General features: G+C 34.4%; 1 protein-coding gene across 2 annotated transcripts in view; it reads left to right on the top strand.

Moving 5' to 3' along the window:
• Nucleotides 1–20,741, top strand: part of COL5A2 (collagen type V alpha 2 chain) — a 146,834-nt gene that overhangs the window by 119,435 nt on the left and 6,658 nt on the right. For both annotated transcript variants that reach the window (XM_071216223.1, XM_058300506.2), the window contains 20 exons: nt 923–976; nt 2,628–2,672; nt 2,993–3,091; nt 4,087–4,194; nt 4,503–4,556; nt 6,642–6,695; nt 6,887–6,940; nt 8,467–8,520; nt 9,252–9,359; nt 9,487–9,540; nt 10,058–10,111; nt 11,084–11,245; nt 11,943–12,050; nt 13,181–13,288; nt 14,395–14,448; nt 14,933–15,040; nt 15,580–15,633; nt 17,756–17,863; nt 18,322–18,375; nt 19,371–19,478. In XM_071216223.1, the coding sequence (XP_071072324.1) occupies nt 923–976; nt 2,628–2,672; nt 2,993–3,091; nt 4,087–4,194; nt 4,503–4,556; nt 6,642–6,695; nt 6,887–6,940; nt 8,467–8,520; nt 9,252–9,359; nt 9,487–9,540; nt 10,058–10,111; nt 11,084–11,245; nt 11,943–12,050; nt 13,181–13,288; nt 14,395–14,448; nt 14,933–15,040; nt 15,580–15,633; nt 17,756–17,863; nt 18,322–18,375; nt 19,371–19,478 (1,602 nt within the window). The remainder of the gene's footprint in view (nt 1–922; nt 977–2,627; nt 2,673–2,992; nt 3,092–4,086; nt 4,195–4,502; nt 4,557–6,641; nt 6,696–6,886; nt 6,941–8,466; nt 8,521–9,251; nt 9,360–9,486; nt 9,541–10,057; nt 10,112–11,083; nt 11,246–11,942; nt 12,051–13,180; nt 13,289–14,394; nt 14,449–14,932; nt 15,041–15,579; nt 15,634–17,755; nt 17,864–18,321; nt 18,376–19,370; nt 19,479–20,741) is intronic.

Consider the following 20,741-nt stretch of genomic DNA (forward strand, 5'->3'; position numbering starts at 1 on the left):
TGCAATAAAATTCTATATTTTCAAAAATGTTAGTCCTCTGAAATCAAGATGTTGCAGGGCTATGGTCCCTCTTAAGGGGGAGCATCAGATCCATGGCTCTCCCCTGGCTTCTGGTGGATGACCAGCAACCCATGGCATCCCTTGTCTTGAAGCGCCATAACTCAATCTCTACCTCCATCACATCGCTCTTTCTCTCTCTGTCTCTCTGTCTTCATTTTCCCTCAATTTCAGACTTCAGAACCATGAAACAATAAATTTCTTTTGTTTTTTTTTAAAAGAAGCTCTTCTTCTTTTGGTAAATAAAATAGATATTTTATTTATCTAAGATAGATAAAATCTAACACTTTTTTCAAAGAGAAAGAACAAATTTCTCCTGAAAAACTATTAAAACTCATGGCTATTAAGAAATTAAAAAGAAAGTGTTTTGATATCTCAACAAGATTTATTAAACTATTTTTATAGTTTATCTAGTTTTACTGACACATTGCCTAAAATTTTTTATTCAACAGATTTTCATGGCTTATATGAATATATTGATATGGTAGATTGTTTATTGGCATGGGTAGTCATAATTTGGAAGAATCTTTCAGGACTTACTTTAAAGGATATTCTAGCAGTCTAAAATATTGTTCTCAGACCCATATGAACTTTACAATTCGAAGAACCTTCTGTTGTATTCTTATCTCTTTTTACTAAGTGGTGTGCAAATTAAAACCTAACCATATAAATTGACCATCTGCTGTATTATGTTAGATGATGTGGTTTTCTCATTCAGTTTTGCTTGATCTTGTGTCTGAGCAATATCTCTGTCTGGAAACCATAATCATGGAAGCTTCATAAACTGTAAAAGGTGAACTGTTAATACTGGTGGTCTATTAAAGTTAAACAGATCAACAGTTTGATTTCTTTCCTTTTGTTTTAGGGACTTCCTGGTCCTCCAGGGCCTCCTGGAGAAGGTGGAAAGCCAGGTGATCAGGTGAGTTTTTAAATAAAAATAATAGAACTATTGAAAATCGCTGGCTCATAATAACACTTATGTGTGAGACTCTGTTCTTATTTGCTTTGGCTATATTATCGCTTTCAATCCTCAAAACAACCCTATGCACTAGATCCTATTATTATATCTTTTATAGATGAGAGAAAATGAGGCACACAGAGATTAGGTAATGTTCCCAAAGTCACACAGCTGAAATGATTTGAATCCAAGACTGGGCTTTTAATCACCAGCTATATCTTACCACATCTATAGTATTTTACTGGAGGCTCCATAAGCAGTTGTAAATAGTAAAATCGCTATTGTTTTATTGGCACATAGGTTTATGTAATTTCTTTTTCTTTGAATGATTCATTCATTCATTTGAGCATTCAACAAATATTTGCTAAGTACTCTAGGTGCTTAGTTCTACAAGGCAATCATCTTACCCAGATGAACAAGATTGATATGTTCCTTGCTTTTATATATTAGAATAGGGTAGGAGATAGTATAATAAGACAGTTATAAAAATAGTGTGATATAAAAGCTAGGATAAGGGAGGCACTATGTATGGAAACACAGAAGAGGCACTAAGTCCATCTTGGGGATTTAGGAAAGGTGTCCCATAGTAATTTCCACTGTGAGATCTGGAGGATAAAGGGTGGTTAAGATAGAGGAGGGCAGGCAGGAAAATGCTCCAGGAAATGGGAATAGTGGATGCAAAGGCCTGCTGATCAGTTTAAGACACTAAAAGGAATTATGTATGTCAGGACTGTGTCAAGTACAAGTTGAGAAGGTGGAGATAAGACTAGAGGGATGTATCAGGAGCTCTTTGATAGAAGGTCTTACTTTGTTCTTCAACATTAGAGTAATGGGAAGCTAATGAAAGGCTTTTACGTAGGGAACAATATGATCAGAATTGGGTTTAGGGAAGATCACACCACTGTAAGAGAAATAAATTTAAGGTCTAAAGTTATTATCTTTATTAGACAGAGGAGTTTTGAAATGACAAACTTTTATTAAGAATAAACTGAAACTTTTAATGTATCCATGGCTATACTAATTTGAATCCAAATTCCTAGAATATTATATGTTCAAGAAATTTTTAATAACTTGAATAGGATAGAACTGAATTGGTTCTATTTAAAGATCATCTCTTTTTCAGTGGCTTTTAATATCACTCTCCTGTATTGAAATTTTTTTCAGTTTTCCATTGGGAAATTAAAAGGCACTTAGCATATATTTCATTGCATCTAAAAACTGATGCAGTAGGTTTGGGAAGTAATATTTTCATGTTCTCATTGCCCAAAATTAAATATTTAAGCATAACCTAAATTTATCTAGAAAAATGATTTCATCTAAAATATTTGATACCCTCTCATTTACAAAAATATTATACATAGGGAGTGGGTATAGCTCAGTTATTGAGTGCCAGCTTCCCATGTATGAGGTCCCAGGTTCAATCCCTGGTCCTGGTACCTCCAATTAAAAAAAAAGGATTGTATATATTTTTCTTGTTCTTCAATATTATAGGCTTATTCAGCCTTCTAATGGTAAATTAAAACAAATTAGGTGTATGATCTGGAAAGTTTTCTAATAAATACCCAAGAACTAGTGCAAGACTTTTCCGATTTTTAAAAATATTATTTTATAGGGTGTTCCTGGAGATCCTGGAGCAGTTGGCCCATTAGGACCTAGAGTAAGTATTTTCTCCTTTGTGATTAACTTTGTTTCTAGCTGACTTCAGTTTAAAAATGTATTTTAATCTTAAAATAGTCTTTATTTTAAGCTCTGAATTCTTCTTATGGATGAAATCAATTTTATGAGAAATATTTTGTCCCATGAAACTACCATATCCTTACTTCAAGTTCAATTCTTATAGTAAATTAGAAAATCAGGCCCAATATTTCCTCATTTCTAAATTTTTCTTCAATAGAAGCCAGTTTGCAGATTGCCAGAACATTTTTAACCCATTTCAAACCAAACACTGGGATTATTTGACATTCTAATGTTGTGCAGGGAGAACGTGGAAATCCTGGGGAAAGAGGAGAACCAGGAATAACTGGACTCCCTGGTGAGAAAGGAATGGCTGGTGGACACGGTCCTGATGGTCCAAAAGTAAGTATAGTAGGGACCTAGGCATCCTAGCATGCTCTAAAATTACCCCTCAATAAACACATATGGTTTATTGGAGTGTATTTTCCTTGTTTTTATAAAATAATTTGATTACATCATTGTCTTCTTCAACAAATATTTAATGTGGGTCAACTGGGGGGTTGTTCTTGGCACTAAAAGTCAGCCAAAAGAAGATTCTCTTCTATGATGAACCACATGGTTTAGTGAACATAATGGTACATTCCCATATACAAACACATTCCTAACATGTTTTACATTTTTATTAATGGCTTCTGTTAATAAGCAGAGGCAAGAAATAGAAAATTGTGTAATTTGCTAGGAGGCAATCCTAATCATGTTCCACTTCCTTGTTTCAGATTCCACAATTCTGCTCACTAGCTATACGAAAGTTTATTGTTTTTTAAAATATGAAAATATAGTACATCTTAAAACAAAAATCAGCATGTTTTCCTTTTTAGTATAATTATGATTGGTAGAAGACAATGAGGCCAACTTCAGTATAAATAGTTGGAGTGTAATTTTTTATAATCATATGACATGAGATCCTTTATCATCTCTTCAGGGCCCAGGGTGACTGTGTAAGGATTCCTGCAACTTAACCTCTGAATGAGCCTGAAAACCACCTTAACATCACTGGTGCATTAGTCAGAGAATGTAATATGTAATGTGTAAATGTAATGACCTTTTTTCTTTGTTAGAATTCCTATGATGCTGCCCAAAAGAGTAAAAAATGTAACCCACTTCTTACTTGAACCAATGTTCAGTTGTCCTCAGAGAGAAATTTTGAAAGCCTAAACCAACAGTCACAAGGGCAAAATCTGATTTTTTAAGATACATTTAAAAAGTCAAGTCAGACCAAGACAGTTTTCTTAAATGAAAAATGTAAGCACCAAGTAGAACCCCAAGAAATTGCTCACATTCAATTATTTTTGACCTACCAAAATGGCAAATTCATGTAGTTTGTTTGTTCTTTTTAGGGAAGTCCAGGCCCAACTGGGACCCCTGGAGATGCAGGCCCACCAGGCCTGCAGGGCATGCCAGGAGAAAGAGGAATTGCAGGAACGCCTGGCCCCAAGGGTGACAGAGTAAGTCAGGTTCTGTTAGTTCATCCATTTAGGCTTTTGGTTGATAGTGATTACCTGAGCAGAATCACAAGTACTTCTCCCTTCCTTCCTTCCTCCCTCCCTCCCTTTCTCTCTCTCATTCTCTCTTCTCTTTCTTTCTCTTTCTTTCCTTCTACCGTTAATGAGAAAATGCACAGTGCCAGGAACTGTTCTAGGCCCTACAGGATACACTGTGACTATGACAGATTACCCTTGCCCTCATGAAACTTCCATGTCTGTGTGGGAAAGAGACAATAAATGACATAATAGTATTTTGTGTGTTTTGCCAGGGTGGCATAGGAGAGAAAGGGGCTGAAGGCACGGCTGGAAATGATGGAGCAAGAGTAAGTGAAACTATTGCTCTTCCTACCTGAGAATGAATTGGTCATATTTCCTTGATTGTCAGGTTTTTGCAAATGATGGACTTTGAGATGGATGTTGATCAGCGATGGATACTCATTTTGCTTACTTTGATTTAAAGCAAGCGCAAAGTAAAATCATTGTTAAGAGACTGAAATAAAAGATGTTATCATACCTGTGTGTACAGGATAGGAATCCTCTTTCTCATCTTTTTATTTCTTACACCAAGCTTATTTCTATTAAAATACTGATCTAATAAGCTGGCCTGGTCTTCATTCCAGTGCAGGTAAGTAGAGTTTTGTAAAGGAGCCAAAGTTGTGATAAGTGTTTCTCAATATCCTGAATTTTAATGGTTAAAAATTACTCCACAATGAATCATCACTAATGCTTTCATCAATAAGGAAAGTGAGTAAGTGAAATGTCAAGAAGGATGGTTGACACCAAACAGTGTTTAATGTCACATAAGAAATTGACATTTAACAAGCATTAGATCCTCAAAAATAAAATTGCTTTTGTAATTCCAAGGACAATCTGACTAGAGAGACAATATATTTTTAGACATAAATGATTCCCTTATGGAAAAGTAGTTAGTCACGATTGCTCAGACGTACAATATCTCCTTGAATAGTGCCTAATATTTGATGAGTAATTTCTGTTTCAGTATGACATGTTTTGATTTTAGTTGTCAGGTTATGCCCATAAAAAACAGCTCATATTGAGCCATTGTTTATATATTTGGTTCTGCATGTTGAGCTGCTGCTAATACATTAAGTTTTGATTAAGAAAATAAAGTAAAATATGGAAAAGTTTTAGCCTTAATTGTAATTATCCTTTTTACTTTTTCTAGAAAGCTAATTAAGGGTGAAGCACTTCATTTACCAAGCTATGAATGTGGCTTTTAATTAACTCTAACATTTGATAAAAATTTGATTTAATATTTCAGGAAAACAATTAATGTAAGTCTGATAGATGCATTTTACATCACAAATGGTCTGAAATGTGTAGTAAGTAGTGCAGCACTATTTGAAGCAATGATGTGTTGACAGTTCAGTTAAGCAATACCTGCATCATTTTTGGTAAGAGCAATACATTGTTTTAGCAGAGAAGGAAATTAAGGCACTTGCTGTAATCTCATAACAAAGGGAAAAATGAATAATATATTTTCTCTGTATGAAAAGAAATGTCTGTGGATATAAGTAATGAAGTGATCTTTATATTTAATCAAATCCTTTAGGGAAATAAATTAGATATATAATTGGAAGAATATTGTTCCATTATAGATCCAGAGAATAAAGCAACAGAAATTTTCTCATGTTCCTATTAAAAATATAAAATTTAAAAGTCAACTTTATTCCTTAAGTCTCTTCAGTAATATATACAAAAATTAAACAACAAAGACTATTTGGGTTGCATATGAGAGGCAATACTCAAAGGTCAAATAGAGAACTTGTTTTAGAAAGGATTCCAGTATAGTCCAGCAATTTAAAGATTTTGACTATGTGTCCAGAAGACCCAGGTTGTATCTGCTTGTGGAAAACCTTAATGCCAATTCAACCCCAGTGTTGCTGGGTAGTGGTACTCCTTTTCTGAGATTCTGAGATGAATCTCAGAAGAATGAATGCTGTAGAGTAGGTAATGCTTTAGTACAATTTCACTTTTTCAAGGGAAAAAAGAATTGATGTGCTATTATATTAAAACTTAAGATATAGTTGTCTATGCATAAGAAGAAAAGCCACATTTCTGTGTATACTCAAATTTCAAAATAGGTATCAGCAAAATTAAATAGGCTAAGAAGCAGGGATATTGTTGAAGAACACAATTAATTTAGATCTAAAGTTAAAAGACAGTTTTATGTATTGGATGAAAGAAATTTAAAAGTTCTGTGGAGAAATTGTGGTGGAACTTACTTTAGATGAGACAGAAAAGTCTTGAGAGTATATGTATTACATTGTTTATTGTATATAGTGTTTTTAAAAGGTACCCAATCACTTCTGTTTGCTTATTTGTTACTTTAAACCAGAAGATTTCTGTGTATTCTTTTCCTCATTATGTATTTTCTCAATTGACAGGGTCTCCCGGGTCCCTTAGGTCCTCCAGGTCCTGCAGGCCCCACTGGAGAAAAGGTAATGTCACAAGTTGTGGCCATAAACTTATGAGACCCGAATTTGAGCTCTTTCATAAAGATCTCTTCCATAAAAGATTAAATGTTATCTCAGAGTTCTCCCCACTCTCCACCCTCCACACGGGCCTAATGTTCTACAATTATATTATGTTTTGTCTTTGTGTGAATAACCATCTAAACTCTGATTTCTAGGGCGAACCTGGTCCTCGAGGTTTAGTTGGCCCTCCTGGCTCCCGTGGCAATCCTGTGAGTGACAGTATTTTCATTTCCTTTAGTGTAAAATTAAGCAGTAAAACAGCTCATCATTTGTCCTGATATTTATATAGAATCACACCGGTCGATTTAGGCTATTTGTAATTTTCTGGTTTTTAACTTTTAATTTTCGAATTAACAAAATATCAGTGTGTGATTTCTACACACTTTATTAAGTTTTGGTGGGCTGCTGATTTTGTGAATAATTAAGAATTTTCTTTTAGACTTATGACCTTGGGAATTTTGTTCTACAACACTCTTGAGAATTTTCCTTAGTCAATATTTCCAATTACCTCTCTCTCTCTATTTTTTTAGATTTTTATTTTATTTATTTATTCCCCCCCTCCACTTGTTTGTTGTCTGCTCTCTGTGTCCATTTGCTGTGTTCTTCTGTGTCTGCTTGTCTCCCTTTTGTTGCGTCATCTTGCTATGCCAGTTCTCCATGGGCCTGGGCCATCAGCTCTCTGCAGGCGTGGGCCAGCTTGCCTTCACAAGGAGGCCCTGGGAAGCGAACTGAGGGCCTCCCATAAGGTAGACGGGAGCCCAGTTGGTTGAGCCACATCTGCTTTACTCTATATATTTTTGACTTTACATTTTGAAATAATTTCAAATTCATAGGACAGTTGAAAAAAAATACAAAACTGATACAGAAAACTATGGTACCCCTTACCCATTTACCCGACTTACCAACTTTTAACATTTTGCCACAATGATTTTATATCATTCTATCTAACATCTATCATTTTCTAAACATTTGAGAGTAGATTGCATGCATCGTCCTTCTTGAACACTTAGTACTTCTTTGTAGACTTCCTAAGTACGAGGATATTCACTTATGTAACTTCATTAAGGTTATCAAGTTCAAGAAATTTAACATTGAAATAAAGCACACAGTTCCATTTTTTTTTTCCCAGTTGTCCCAGTAATGTTCTTTTGGGTATTTTCTCCTTCTATGTACAAACCAAACCAAGTCCCATTTATATAATTGTATTTTTATTTTAATTTTTTAATTTTTTAATTTTGTAAACATTTTTGAAAAGATTTTTATTTTTATTTATTTCTCTTCCCTCCCCCCCCCCCCCAGTTGTCTGTTCTCTGTGTCTATTTGCTGCATGTTCTTCTTTGTCCGCTTCTGTTGTTGTCAGTGGCATTGGGAATCTGTGTTTCTTTTTGTTGCATTATCTTGTGTCAGCTCTCCATGTGTGCAGCGCCATTCCTGGGCATGCTGTACTTTCTTTCGTGCTGGGTGGTTCTCCTTATGGGGCACACTCCTTGCGCATGGGGCTCCCCTACACGGGGGACACCCCTGCGTGCCAGGGCACTCCTTGCGCGCATCAGCACTGCATATGGCTGATGCTCACATGGGTCAAGGAGGCCCGGGATTTGAACCGTGGACCTCCCATGTGGTAGACAGATGCCCTAACCACTGGGCAAAGCTGCTTCCCTATATAATTTTATTTTTAAATATTGTTCCTATTTAGAATAATGTGTGAAAGCCACAATCACCTTTTTTTCCTCAGGGTTCTCGTGGTGAAAATGGGCCAACTGGAGCTGTTGGCTTTGCTGGACCCCAGGTATATAATTTTCAAATACTCCTAATTTACAAATGAACAGACACCTTGTTATAACAATTATTTAATTAATTGTCACTGTCATATGTTTTAAAGATAAAGATTATGGAAAGTTTATAATTTTCTAGACAATATTCTCATTTTCAATATACATTTTCATAGATTGGCACAAAAGTATTGTTTGCACTCTTTAGGCTTGTATGCTTGTTTGTTATAGTAAAAATGTGGTGGGATATCTTATTTTTCAGGCTGTACTGAAAGATCTCCAGTGTATTTTTTCTTCTACTATGTTTTATTTAAAAACTTTCTTCATTGAATTGTCTTTTTTTCTTAAAGATACATAGATCACAAAAAATGTTACATTAAAAAATATAAGAGGTTCCCACATACCCCACTCCCCACTCCTCCCACATCAACAACCTCTTTCGTCAGTGTGGCACATTCATTGCATTTGGTGAATATATTTTGGAGCACTGCTGCACCACATGGATAATAGTTTACATTGTGGTTTACACTCTCCCCCAGTACATTCAGGTGGGTTATGGCAGGATACATAATGTCCAGCATCTGTTTTGTATACAAAATACTGTTTTACAATAAATGGTTAAATGATACGTTAGTAATAATTTTAAAATTATACCAAATTATATTAACTATGCTAAATTATACTAGTTATATAAACAACTTATCTATAAATCTTATAATCAATTGCTCACTTCCACATTTGCACACAGGGTCCTGACGGGCAGCCTGGCGTGAAAGGTGAACCTGGGGAGCCAGGACAGAAGGGAGATGCCGGATCTCCTGGACCACAAGGTCTTGCAGGATCCCCTGGCCCTCATGTAAGTTTTTAAAAAATCAGTAATAATAAATGGCCTTACTTGAGTGTTAGGACCTAATGTTTGGAACTTGTGTTTAGCTTGTTTGCAGTTTACTACAGTGGCCTTCTCTTTGTTTCTTTCTATATAGGGTCCGAATGGTGTTCCTGGACTGAAAGGTGGTCGAGGAACCCAGGGTCCACCTGTAAGTTGGTCTGAAGGCTTGGGAAGCATGCACAGCTAATCACAGGCATCTGGTGCTTCTTAGGCCATTTTAAAGTTAGTCATAATGTGAGACTATAATTATAAATTTTTACTTGTATCAACTATATTGTACTGGAAAGGGAACTAACTTAGATGAGATCTTGTAATCTTGGAGACCCAGCTGCCTCATGGGTAACATAAATAATATATTACCTATGTAAGGGGTAAATGAATAATGTGAAAGCACTCTATATAATTTTATTAAATACAATATTGATGTGATTCTAACCCTGGGTATGTAATGAAAAGTGGAAAAAAAAAGTAGCACACTTCTAACCAATTCATCCAGGTCCATTTTGAAAACCTATGGTGCATTAAATCAAGAAGAAAAATTCTATTGGTTACAACGTAGCAGGCAATCCAAAGGCTTAACTCTCCCTATGAAAATAGACCCCACGATAGTACATTTAACTAATTAATATTGTTTTTAAAATGTTTATATGGCATTTAATTTCTAGGGTGCTACAGGATTTCCTGGTTCTGCTGGCAGAGTTGGACCTCCAGGCCCTCCTGTAAGTCAATTCCAGTAATTCAAGTTTTTGATAGTAGAGTAATTGCAAATATGTATATCTATGTGTGTGTGTATATTTCTTATTCTTTTATTTAATCCCTTGATGGTTTATTTTCCTATGTTAACTCTTTTTTTTTAATTAGAGAAGTTGAAGACATACAGAAAAAATCATGCGGAATGTACAGAGTTCACATACACCCTTCCTCACACACAGTTTTTATTATTAACATTTTGCATTAGTGTGATTTAGTGTGATACCTTTTTTACAACTGGTGAAACAGTATTATAATTATATTATTAACTATTGTCCTTAGTTTTTAACAAATTTTGTTCTGATAACATATATGCAACCTGAAATGTCCCTCTTTTAACCATATCCAAATACATAATTCAGAGGTATTATTTACATTCACAATATTGTGCTGCCATCACCTTCACCCATTCCCAAAACTGTTCCATCACCCCAAACAAAAGCACTGTACTAGTTAAGTTACCCCCCATTATCTATCCCCATTCTGGCCCCTGTGAATTTGCATATTCTTCTTATTTTATATAAGTGAGATCAAACAACATTTGCCCTTTTGTATATGGTTTATTTCATTCACCTATGTTAACTTCCCTCCCCCACCCCACCCCCAATAATTCATACTTGCATTTTTGCCAAATCATGTTCTTTTTTTTTTTTTTGAGGTACCAGGGCTGGGGGTTGAACCCAGGACCTCATATGTGGAAAGTCAATGTTCAACCACCAAGCTACACCTAGCTCCCCTATATTCATATTTAATAATCCAATATTTGTAAGTCCCTTTTAGATCCAAAGTCTGACTACTGTTTCATTTGGGCACTAAATACTAACAGTATTGTTTGCTGATAGTCATTGTGCATCTGAAGCTGAAACCATTACATCAATTCCTATTAGCTGGCATCCACTTTACCCTACTGAGTGATTTTGTGTGTGTTTGTGTTACACTAGGGAGCTCCAGGACCTGCAGGGCCCTTAGGAGAGCCTGGGAAAGAGGGACCTCCAGGTCTACGTGGGGACCCTGGCTCTCATGGGCGAGTGGGAGATCGAGGACCAGCTGGACCCCCTGGTGGCCCAGGAGACAAAGGGGACCCAGGAGAAGATGGGCAACCTGTAAGTGTGGAGTCTTTGTTCTAGACCACCTTTAGGTGAGATAATTACAAATAGAAACCAGTGATAATCCCTGCCACCAGAAAACTATTTAAATATTGTCCTGGTTGCTCTCATAATCCTTTAAGTATATTATATATTGCATGCTTTTAATTTGTAATTCCTTGCTGTAGAAAATATGTGTGCATATATGTGTGTGTGTGTGTATATATATATAAATATATATAGTAGTAATGGATATGGTATCCAAAAACTGAATATGAAACAAGTCTTTAAATATATGCACTGCATGAAGAAAATTTTTTAAAACATTCTAATTATTTAATGTCCAAATGCCTCTAAATATTAATACATTCAAATAGATCACTATTTCTTTTTTTTTTTTTACTTTTTAAAAAATTTCCTTTTGCCCTTATGAAAGGAAGAAAAAAGATGTCTCTGAGTAGTTATGTCTTTTATACAGTCAATATTCATATTCATTTTCAAGTTCCTTTCCAACTGATGAGCCATTTTCACCTTTAAATAACTTTAGAAACCTTATGTGAATTACAAGTTATGAATACTCATATATAGGGTGGTTTTATGAAACAGGGGCCTTTTTCTCACACTGAGATCCTTGTAAAGCTGTAACTTTTGTAAAGTCCTTGGATACAATTTTAGCTTTGGAGAATTTCTAATTTTAGTTTATCCTCAACATTAGGGCCCAGATGGTCCCCCTGGTCCAGCTGGAACTACTGGGCAAAGAGGAATTGTTGGCATGCCTGGACAACGTGGAGAACGAGGTATGCCCGGCTTGCCAGGCCCAATGGTGAGTAGCTTCATCAGTCTATATCTCATCTGAATATGTGCAATATCATTTATGTGGAAGGAATTTATCAAATATTTTTGCTTAATACCTAGATTTAAATAGTCTTTTTAAAACAAAATTATGAGTATCTTAAAAAATTTTTTATTTCAAATGTCAAATTATCTACTTGAGTACCTTTCAAATTCTTTGAGGGATATTTGGTTAACCATGAGATGAGAGAGGTAGACAAATAAGGATATGGATTTTTGGTGACTCTTAAACCTTTCTTCAAAGATTACAAAGATCCATGGAGCTAGAGAAGGGGGATAATCTCTTGGTGAGCTTCTTTTAAAATAAACATACTCAACAAAAACCTCCGTAAGTATACAAAGGGAAGAAGTAGTTGAGTTAATGTGAGTTAAGATTAGAGGTGACTGTTGAGTAACTTATGAAGGATTCTAAAAGTAATCTCCTATTTCCTGGAGGGTGCTTATGAATCTCTTATTCCCTGAAGTACAGATAAAAGTTTGATTCGGTGTTAGCTTTGATGAGACTAAAATTTACCACTGAAAGTTTATGTGCTTGGGGAGAAAAAATGATGTTTTTTATGGGATGCCTACAGAGAGAGTTTACTCCAGAGGCCCTTGGACTGGATGAGAGGAGGATGGACTGGGCGTAGAGGTCTAAACTCAACAAGTCAAGAGTTAAAGGAAGTTTTATTATTGGTAACCACATAAGCCAAGCCAGGAAATGGACAATAATCCTCCAAAGGGAGACTAAAGTATCAAGATATAGAAGTAAAGTGAGCAAACAAAACAGGAGTGAAAAACAATGAGCATGCCTTAGTAGTGATATAGAATCCAGGAAGGCAACCAGAAATGACTATGGTACAGCATGATTAGAATCCAAAATGCACATGGAAGTTGGAAGCAAAGGATGCTTTTCAGTCCCTTGGCTACATCAGAATGAATGTGGCAAGCAGTGGGCATACCTTTAAGGAAGCATTACAGTGACATGGGTATTAGAAGATAATGAACAATTATTAGGGCAAATAGGACTGGGGTCCTTTTTTGAATTCATGCAGTTTTAATGTGAACTGACAATCTTAAATTTCTTCAGAGGTAGTTGATGTATTTATACTTTTATTTCAGGGCACACCTGGAAAAGTAGGACCAACTGGGACAACGGGAGACAAAGGTCCACCTGGACCTGTGGGACCTCCAGGTTCAAATGGCCCTGTGGGTGAGCCTGGCCCGGAAGTGAGTTCTTCAGTGAAAATAACTCCACTCTTCATCATCTGGGTGTCATGGGAAATTTTTTTTTCATTTAGAAATCAATATAAAAATTTAGAAATCGATCATACATTTCCCCTTAAGGAAGTTTCTTAGTAATATTATTTGAGGTACTTTACTTTCATAGAGTTGGCTAAATGATCATGTAAATAAAAGGAGACAACATTGATGTCTTTGCACTGAACTTTGTCTAATCTGGAACTGAATATTTTAGTGGATTTAAGTTGTTGCCAATTTGTTTTGAAAATGAAAGATACGTCCGTTCATTTTCCCTTTTTATCATTTTAGTCTGAAATGGCATCTTTACCAAAATTGCCAACTTCTATGGTGTTAGGATTAAAAATATAATTGTTACAGCTTGTGAAAAGGACAATGTAGAGATCGTGTTACTTAAATTTCACTTTAGCAATGTTATGGATGGCATGTCCACTTGGCTTATTTTGAGAGATATTAAGTTTTTGAAAGGGAATTGGAGAAGTTATACATTAGAATCTCCTCTCTGTAGTGCTTTAAGGAATATATTAACAAACAGTTAATGCCATGTATTTTTTGAAAGAAACAATCAGTACATTTCAGAGTAATTTTGATAAAACAGTAAAACTAGCTCTGAAAAAAATTCAAAGGAGAATAGGGACAGAAGACTGCATATTTTAAAAAGTAACTCAGTATCATCCAAACTTACCATTATTTTATTTGGACACCTTAAGGATAGTATTTGAATTAATTTAAGAAGTATAATAATAGTGAGAAAAAACATTCACTGTTAATATAAACAAAACCATAAAATACCAAGAATTTAACATTTATTTTAAAGTATTAGAGAATTATTTTCTTTTTTAAGAAAAATAAATGAAGAATTTAGATTAAATAAAGATGCAATAATATTTTTACAAGCAATTTAAAGTAACAGAAAAGATGGCAGAAAACTTCCTTCTACTGAGATTTTGATAAATACTAATTTATAGTTTACAGAAGAGAAATGGAAATCATGATGTATTTTTTTTTCTGACATTTAGAATGAGATTTTTTTCATTACTCAGTTAATTTGTCTTTCAAATGTGATTCTTTATTAGGGTCCTGCTGGTAATGATGGTACTCCAGGACGGGATGGTGCCGTTGGAGAACGTGTAAGGGCAATTTCACTGATTACGAAATCTGCAGTAATATAAATATGAAATCTTCATAAAATCTAAAGAGTAAAATACTAGGCTTTATCCTCATAACTACAGTGCAACGCTGATATTTTAGTAGTAACAACCCTTGCGGTTAAGGTAGTCATTTTTGTAGCTCTGTATGTGAAATGAGATTTGAATACAAAGCCAAGTAAGATGGCATTTTCTTAATGAAGAGTAGGAAAACAAATAACTTTTACATTTGGTGCAATATGAAGGCTCTGGATGAGGATACATTTGGAAGGGCTTGTGTATATGGAGGGTTGAGATAGGTTTGACATTAGGGAGAAATATATTATTCTTTTCAATTTGATTTATTACAAAGTAAACAAGAAAAATTGTGTCATTTTTTTCCCTTAGCATGAATAGCATGGCCATATAGAATACCACTGTTTTCAAATAAATGTTAAAAGAACAATATCACCATTACTCTTTTCAGGGTGATCGTGGAGACCCAGGGCCTGCAGGTCTGCCAGGCTCTCAGGGTGCTCCTGGAACTCCTGGTCCTGTTGGAGCTCCAGGAGATGCAGGACAAAGAGGAGATCCGGTAAGGAGGGAGTCAGTTTCAAACTGACAGGTACACACGTCCGTATGCTATATTATAAGCAAAATATATGCACACACACTGTCATACATGTGCACTTGGTTAAGGATTCCTCACAAAGAATGATAAGAAGCCAATCATTAATTATTTATTTTTTAGTTTCACAGGAGAATGCTGAGTTTATAGCTAGGATTCAAAGACTCTGATGCTTTGACTTTAATCATCTACAATATTGCAGTTTATAGGAAGTACATTAAGTATGTATTGGGCACGGTTAAATTTAAGCAAGTAGTGTTTTACTGTAATTGACTAAGTACCTTTACTCAGTAAGTCAATAAAATTGGCTATAGAAGCTACAGTGAAGCACATTCTTACCTAGAGATGGACATTAGCCTGATTACAATTATTAGCTATAAGAGTATATACATAGATTCAAATATATACATATAAATACCGAACCAAAAACATTTTTTACATTCTATGTCTATATAGTATGTGTTTATCTTTTTTATATACAAATTTTTTGTGAAAATTTCTTCTAGGGTTCTCGAGGTCCTATAGGACCACCTGGTAGAGCTGGGAAACGTGGCTTACCTGTAAGTTCTCCCTTGTATTTGTTTTTAAAGTACATTTTCTTGCATAAAATATATCCACAGAGTAGTCCAATTTAAGATTCATAAAAGAAAAAATACTGAGTGCCTCAAAATCTGGAAAAAATATTAATTTAAAATAGTATTTAGGAGTTCATTTTTGTTTTTATAATTTTAGCATCACAGCTCAGAATTTAACTGTGAATTCTTTCAATATTAGTGAAGACTTCCAGAGTCACAGTTTAAATAATAGGGATAATAGTGCCCTTCTCTCAGGATTGTTTTAAAATCACATAGGAAAATGGAGTTGAAGTCTCTTTATAAACTTGAAAAATGCTACTCAAATATTATGTTTAATTTTCAATTAAACTGTCCTGTTTATGTTCTGATCTTTTTGCTATTTGCAGTTGCTTTCAGATAAATGGTTATTATGCAAATGTTTTACTATGAATGCATCATTTCCTTTCACACTAACTATATAAATCAATGCCACTATCCATAAAGAATAGTTATATTGTAAAAAGCATGGCCATATTATTAAATTTGCTAACTGATTTGAGCTCAACTGGCAAAGATTTCATAATTGTATGGCATGAAAAACTAAATGGTTTTCTAGTGAGTTACAGAAACAATGTAGTTTTTGTTTTCCATGAAAAAAATTAATTTTAATTTAGTTAATAGCTGAATAAGTGCTTTTTGATTTAGTTCATTTTCAATTATGAAACTCTGAGCTTTCTCAGAAATAAAGGGTAAATAAAGACAAAAAAAAAAAGAGGTATTGAATAGATGGTATCAATGTAACTGTGTGGGAAATAGAAGTGCTCCACAAGATTAACGCAAGGATGGATATAAGACAGGTTAAGTTACACCAAAAATATATAGGGGCTGATAGGCTAAAATGTAAATCATAATGTAAAACATAAGATAACTAAACATTTAGAAAATTGTATAGTCTAAAATATAAACCACAGTGTAATCCCTAATGTTACCTGGTTTGAAATCTATTGTCACAATATCTGTACATCAGTTTCAGTAAATATAGTATGAATATGTAAAAAGATGAAAAAAAAACTGCTCTAACTTTATGAGAATATTCAGGCTGATTTTGATATTTAAATTTACATTGTTATATAAAAAAAGCAAAAGGTAATGAAACCTAGTTTTGTTTTAATTATGAAAAGGTTCACATATGGAAAATTAGAAAATCCAAATTAAAACCAAAACAAAACTGAACACAAAACAAAAGCAAAAACCAATCTGGAAAATATTAACCTGGAGGTCAGTTAATCTGATTCCCTCCAAAATCATATTACTAGGATTTCAATTCTCGTTTAGGAAAATGAGAGACATAGAAGCTGATACCATACTAAGTAACCCTCTCTCACTTGTCAGTTTTCTGTAAACTACTGGACCCTTAAGGGCTGCTTCTATTCCCAAGGCCTTAAAAAATACAGTCAACAAACAAATACACCTGAAACTAACCTCACCTTTTCTCTGGGTACAATGTCTATCCTACAATAAGAATCTTAACTATTACTTTTTCTTAGTTTATCTGCATCAGGACTGCCAGATTTGGGTACAGACATTTGTAGTTATGAGGATAGTATAGGATTTCTTTATATTTTTTTTAGAGGAGAGTGGCTTGATGATATTCCTATTTAGTTGACTCAAACAAGTTTTTGCCAATGCTTTAATATAATCCTACCTGTCATAGATAGTTTATTTGCAATGCAAATGTAATACAAATTTTTATTTTTGGAGTAACATGATAAGTAAATACCCATGTTTTGATTTTCAAAAAACTAGATATGATGGTAATATTTAATATACTTTTTTATATATTGCCAGCTAAATAAATGGAATAAAAATATGTTTCCAATAGGCTAAATCAAACTTCCAAATATATCATTTGAGATATGATTCTAAGTTAAATAGAAGTGCCTTCAGGAAGGCATTAGTATGTTTTTATGCATTTAATGATTATCTACCATTCTTTGAAAAAATAGAGAAAATTTCCTACATCTATTTTTATTTTATAAGTAAATATGTTAATCCACAAAAAATACAATATTCAAAATTGTAGTAAATTTGAGACAGGTCATAGCCATGCCATGATGACTCTTTCTAGGGACCCCAAGGACCTCGCGGTGACAAAGGTGATCATGGAGACCGGGGTGACCGAGGTCAGAAGGGTCACAGAGGCTTCACCGGGCTTCAGGGTCTTCCTGGACCTCCTGTGAGTTATTCCTTTAAGTATTATTTAATGTCCCGTATGAAGATACATAAGTATTTGACATGAGCATTTATTTATTTGTCTATAGGATGAATGGACTTTGGAATCTTGTTTTCATTTCAAAAACTATCTTGTTTAATAATTGCCCATTATTAATTATCATCTTGAGAGATGGGTAATTATGACTTATGCAATATAATTACCCATCCCTCAGCTACAATTTTGTAGAGAAGAAATAAAGCAAAAGTATATATGTACCATTACTTCTACAGTCATCTTTAGCATTGGTAAAATAAGACTAAAATCCAACAAACTCATGTAGATAGTAGAGAAATTGGTGACTTTATCAAAGTATTATGCTGCTTGAGTCAAGAATAGCACTTCTTAAGGAAACAATGGCATAATGCAGAATATTTTGCCTAAATATTTTTAACTATATTTTTTATTTCTCTCCTGCTTAGGGTCCAAATGGTGAACAAGGCAGTGCTGGAATCCCTGGACCATTTGGCCCAAGAGTAAGTATTTATAGTAAATTGCAAATATAAATATTACTTTCAGTGATAATACTGCTAATGCTTGAGTATCATTTTCATGGTATGAAAGCAGTTATTGGCCCATGATCTCTGAAGGTGGCAGCAAATGTATGAGATAAACCATTTAACAATTACTTTGAAGTAATATCCTGAAATAAAACACATTACCTCATGTGGCTACCTTAAAATTTTTTATCTATGATTTGGATATACTCATCTGTTAGTTCATTTTCTTACGCTGTGTTAATTGAAATTTCCATTAAATTTGCACTGTTTGAAATGATGTAATAGTACCTACCATGAAGTAGAGACAGGTTTTGAAGCTGGATATATATTTTGCTTTAGGTAATTGTGATAATTCATCACCAGAAGTTGATGAATAAGGATAATTTAGAAGCAAATCATGAAACGAAATCAATATTTGAAGTTCTCAGAAATTCTACATTAGTATTAATACCTCCTCAAATAAGCCACTATGTACAATTCACACACACACTTATTTAGGTAAATTGTTAGAAAAATTTCTCCAATATCTAAATACCATTTTCATTGTGAACAAGTCATATGTAATGCTGAGAACTGTAGCATGAAAACTACTAGAATGTGATGGCATTCTGGGTATAAGCACACTAATTTATATTCCAAACATGTCAACCTATTTCATTTTCTTATTGTGAGTTAATTGAACTTCTAACTATGCTTGAGAGGCGAAGAAACAGTTTCTACCAATAAAAGCAGATGATGAGTCCATTCTAGTTTTTAACTGATACTACACTTGTAACATGCATGGATGATGGCAGATTCATGTGCAATGAAATTGTAAATATTAGAAAGTGTTAGTGATCCATTTAAATGTCATTGGGAAAATGTGTTTGAGAAATTATTGTTATAGCTCCTTAAGGAAAGCAGAGCTTTGATTAGAGAAAGGCATTATAAAATATTCTTCATAAAATGTAAAAAGTCTTTGTTTCTTGCAGGGTCCCCCAGGCCCAGTTGGTCCTTCTGGTAAAGAAGGAAACCCTGGGCCACTTGGGCCAATTGGACCTCCTGGTGTGCGGGGCAGTGTGGGAGAAGCAGGACCTGAGGTAAAGTCACAGGGGCTGGCAAGCAAGTAGTGCCGCTGATTATACTAGTTTGGTCTATCCAAGGAATGTCTGCTGGGCAAGAGATTTCAAACGTGAAAGTCACATAAGAGCTTGTCTGTATAAGTAAATTTGAATATTTTAATTTGGGTTATTCAGAGTATATAAAATCAGAGTCCAAGCTATAAAGGCCTTGACTTAATGTGATATAAATGAAAGACAAATAGCAAATAATGATTGAATTTATAATTAAAGTTATGGAAACTTTAAAGTCATTCCTTTATATGGCAATGGCTGGGAGGTTAGTTATTTATAGATAAGAATACTTATTACTCTACTCATTTATAAAGTAGTTATTTATGAAAACTGATGAGCTTTTTTTTACTTTGAAAAGTGAAGAGTATGAAATTGAAGTTTTTCTCTATTGAAAATAACATAAGACTTCAATTAAAATATTTCATGACAAAGTCCCATAGTTGTGACGTGAGAATTATGTAAAGGTGTAAAGCTGGATTAGGTAGTTTCTTGCTTCTCAGGGCTTTGGAGAACATCTGTATTTATTTCCCTTGCATGTGAGACTTGTGTGAATGTGACTTTATACTTCCCTCTCTTGTCTTTCTTCCTCTTTGGACATATTTACCTTTCTCTCTTATTTTCATGTATCTGCCCTTTAAAGTCTATAATATTAAAACAAGTATTTATGATTTATTACCTGGATTGCATGGGCTTACATTTCCTATTGTCACAAGGAATGTTTTCTATTTCTTTATTTCTTCAACCTTCAATAGCAAAAATCCATAAAATTTGGAGAGTTCTTACTTTTGTGCCTTTTATTGCCTTTTCTTTTGTGGGTCAGTGGTCCTCGATAGGAAAAAAAAAAAAAAATCCCTGCCCTGGAGATTAGCATGAAGGAATGCAGAGAATCCTGAACTTTTAGAACAGGATATGACTGTTGAGATAAAGCCATATTTAGAACCCTTTTGAAGGTGGGCAAACATCATTGAAGGTTGAAGCAACTTGTCCAAAGCCATACAGCAAATGGGAGAGCCAGGATTAGAACTCCAACCTTTTCCACAAAATAAGTAAGCTATGCCTCTCTTCAGATTTTCAGCTGGTTCTTTCAAATTTCTGGGTTCTTTAAGAAAGTATAGAAAACAGAGAGGAGTCACTTCCTAAGCTTTTGCCACTTTTTGTGTTTATCTCCCTATCACACAAATAGTTCTTGGTTAGAAAGAGAGCAGGAGAGCTGTTTGTTTTTGGCAATGT

This window comes from Dasypus novemcinctus, chromosome 7 (assembly GCF_030445035.2).
Source record: "Dasypus novemcinctus isolate mDasNov1 chromosome 7, mDasNov1.1.hap2, whole genome shotgun sequence".
NCBI lineage: Eukaryota > Metazoa > Chordata > Mammalia > Cingulata > Dasypodidae > Dasypus > Dasypus novemcinctus.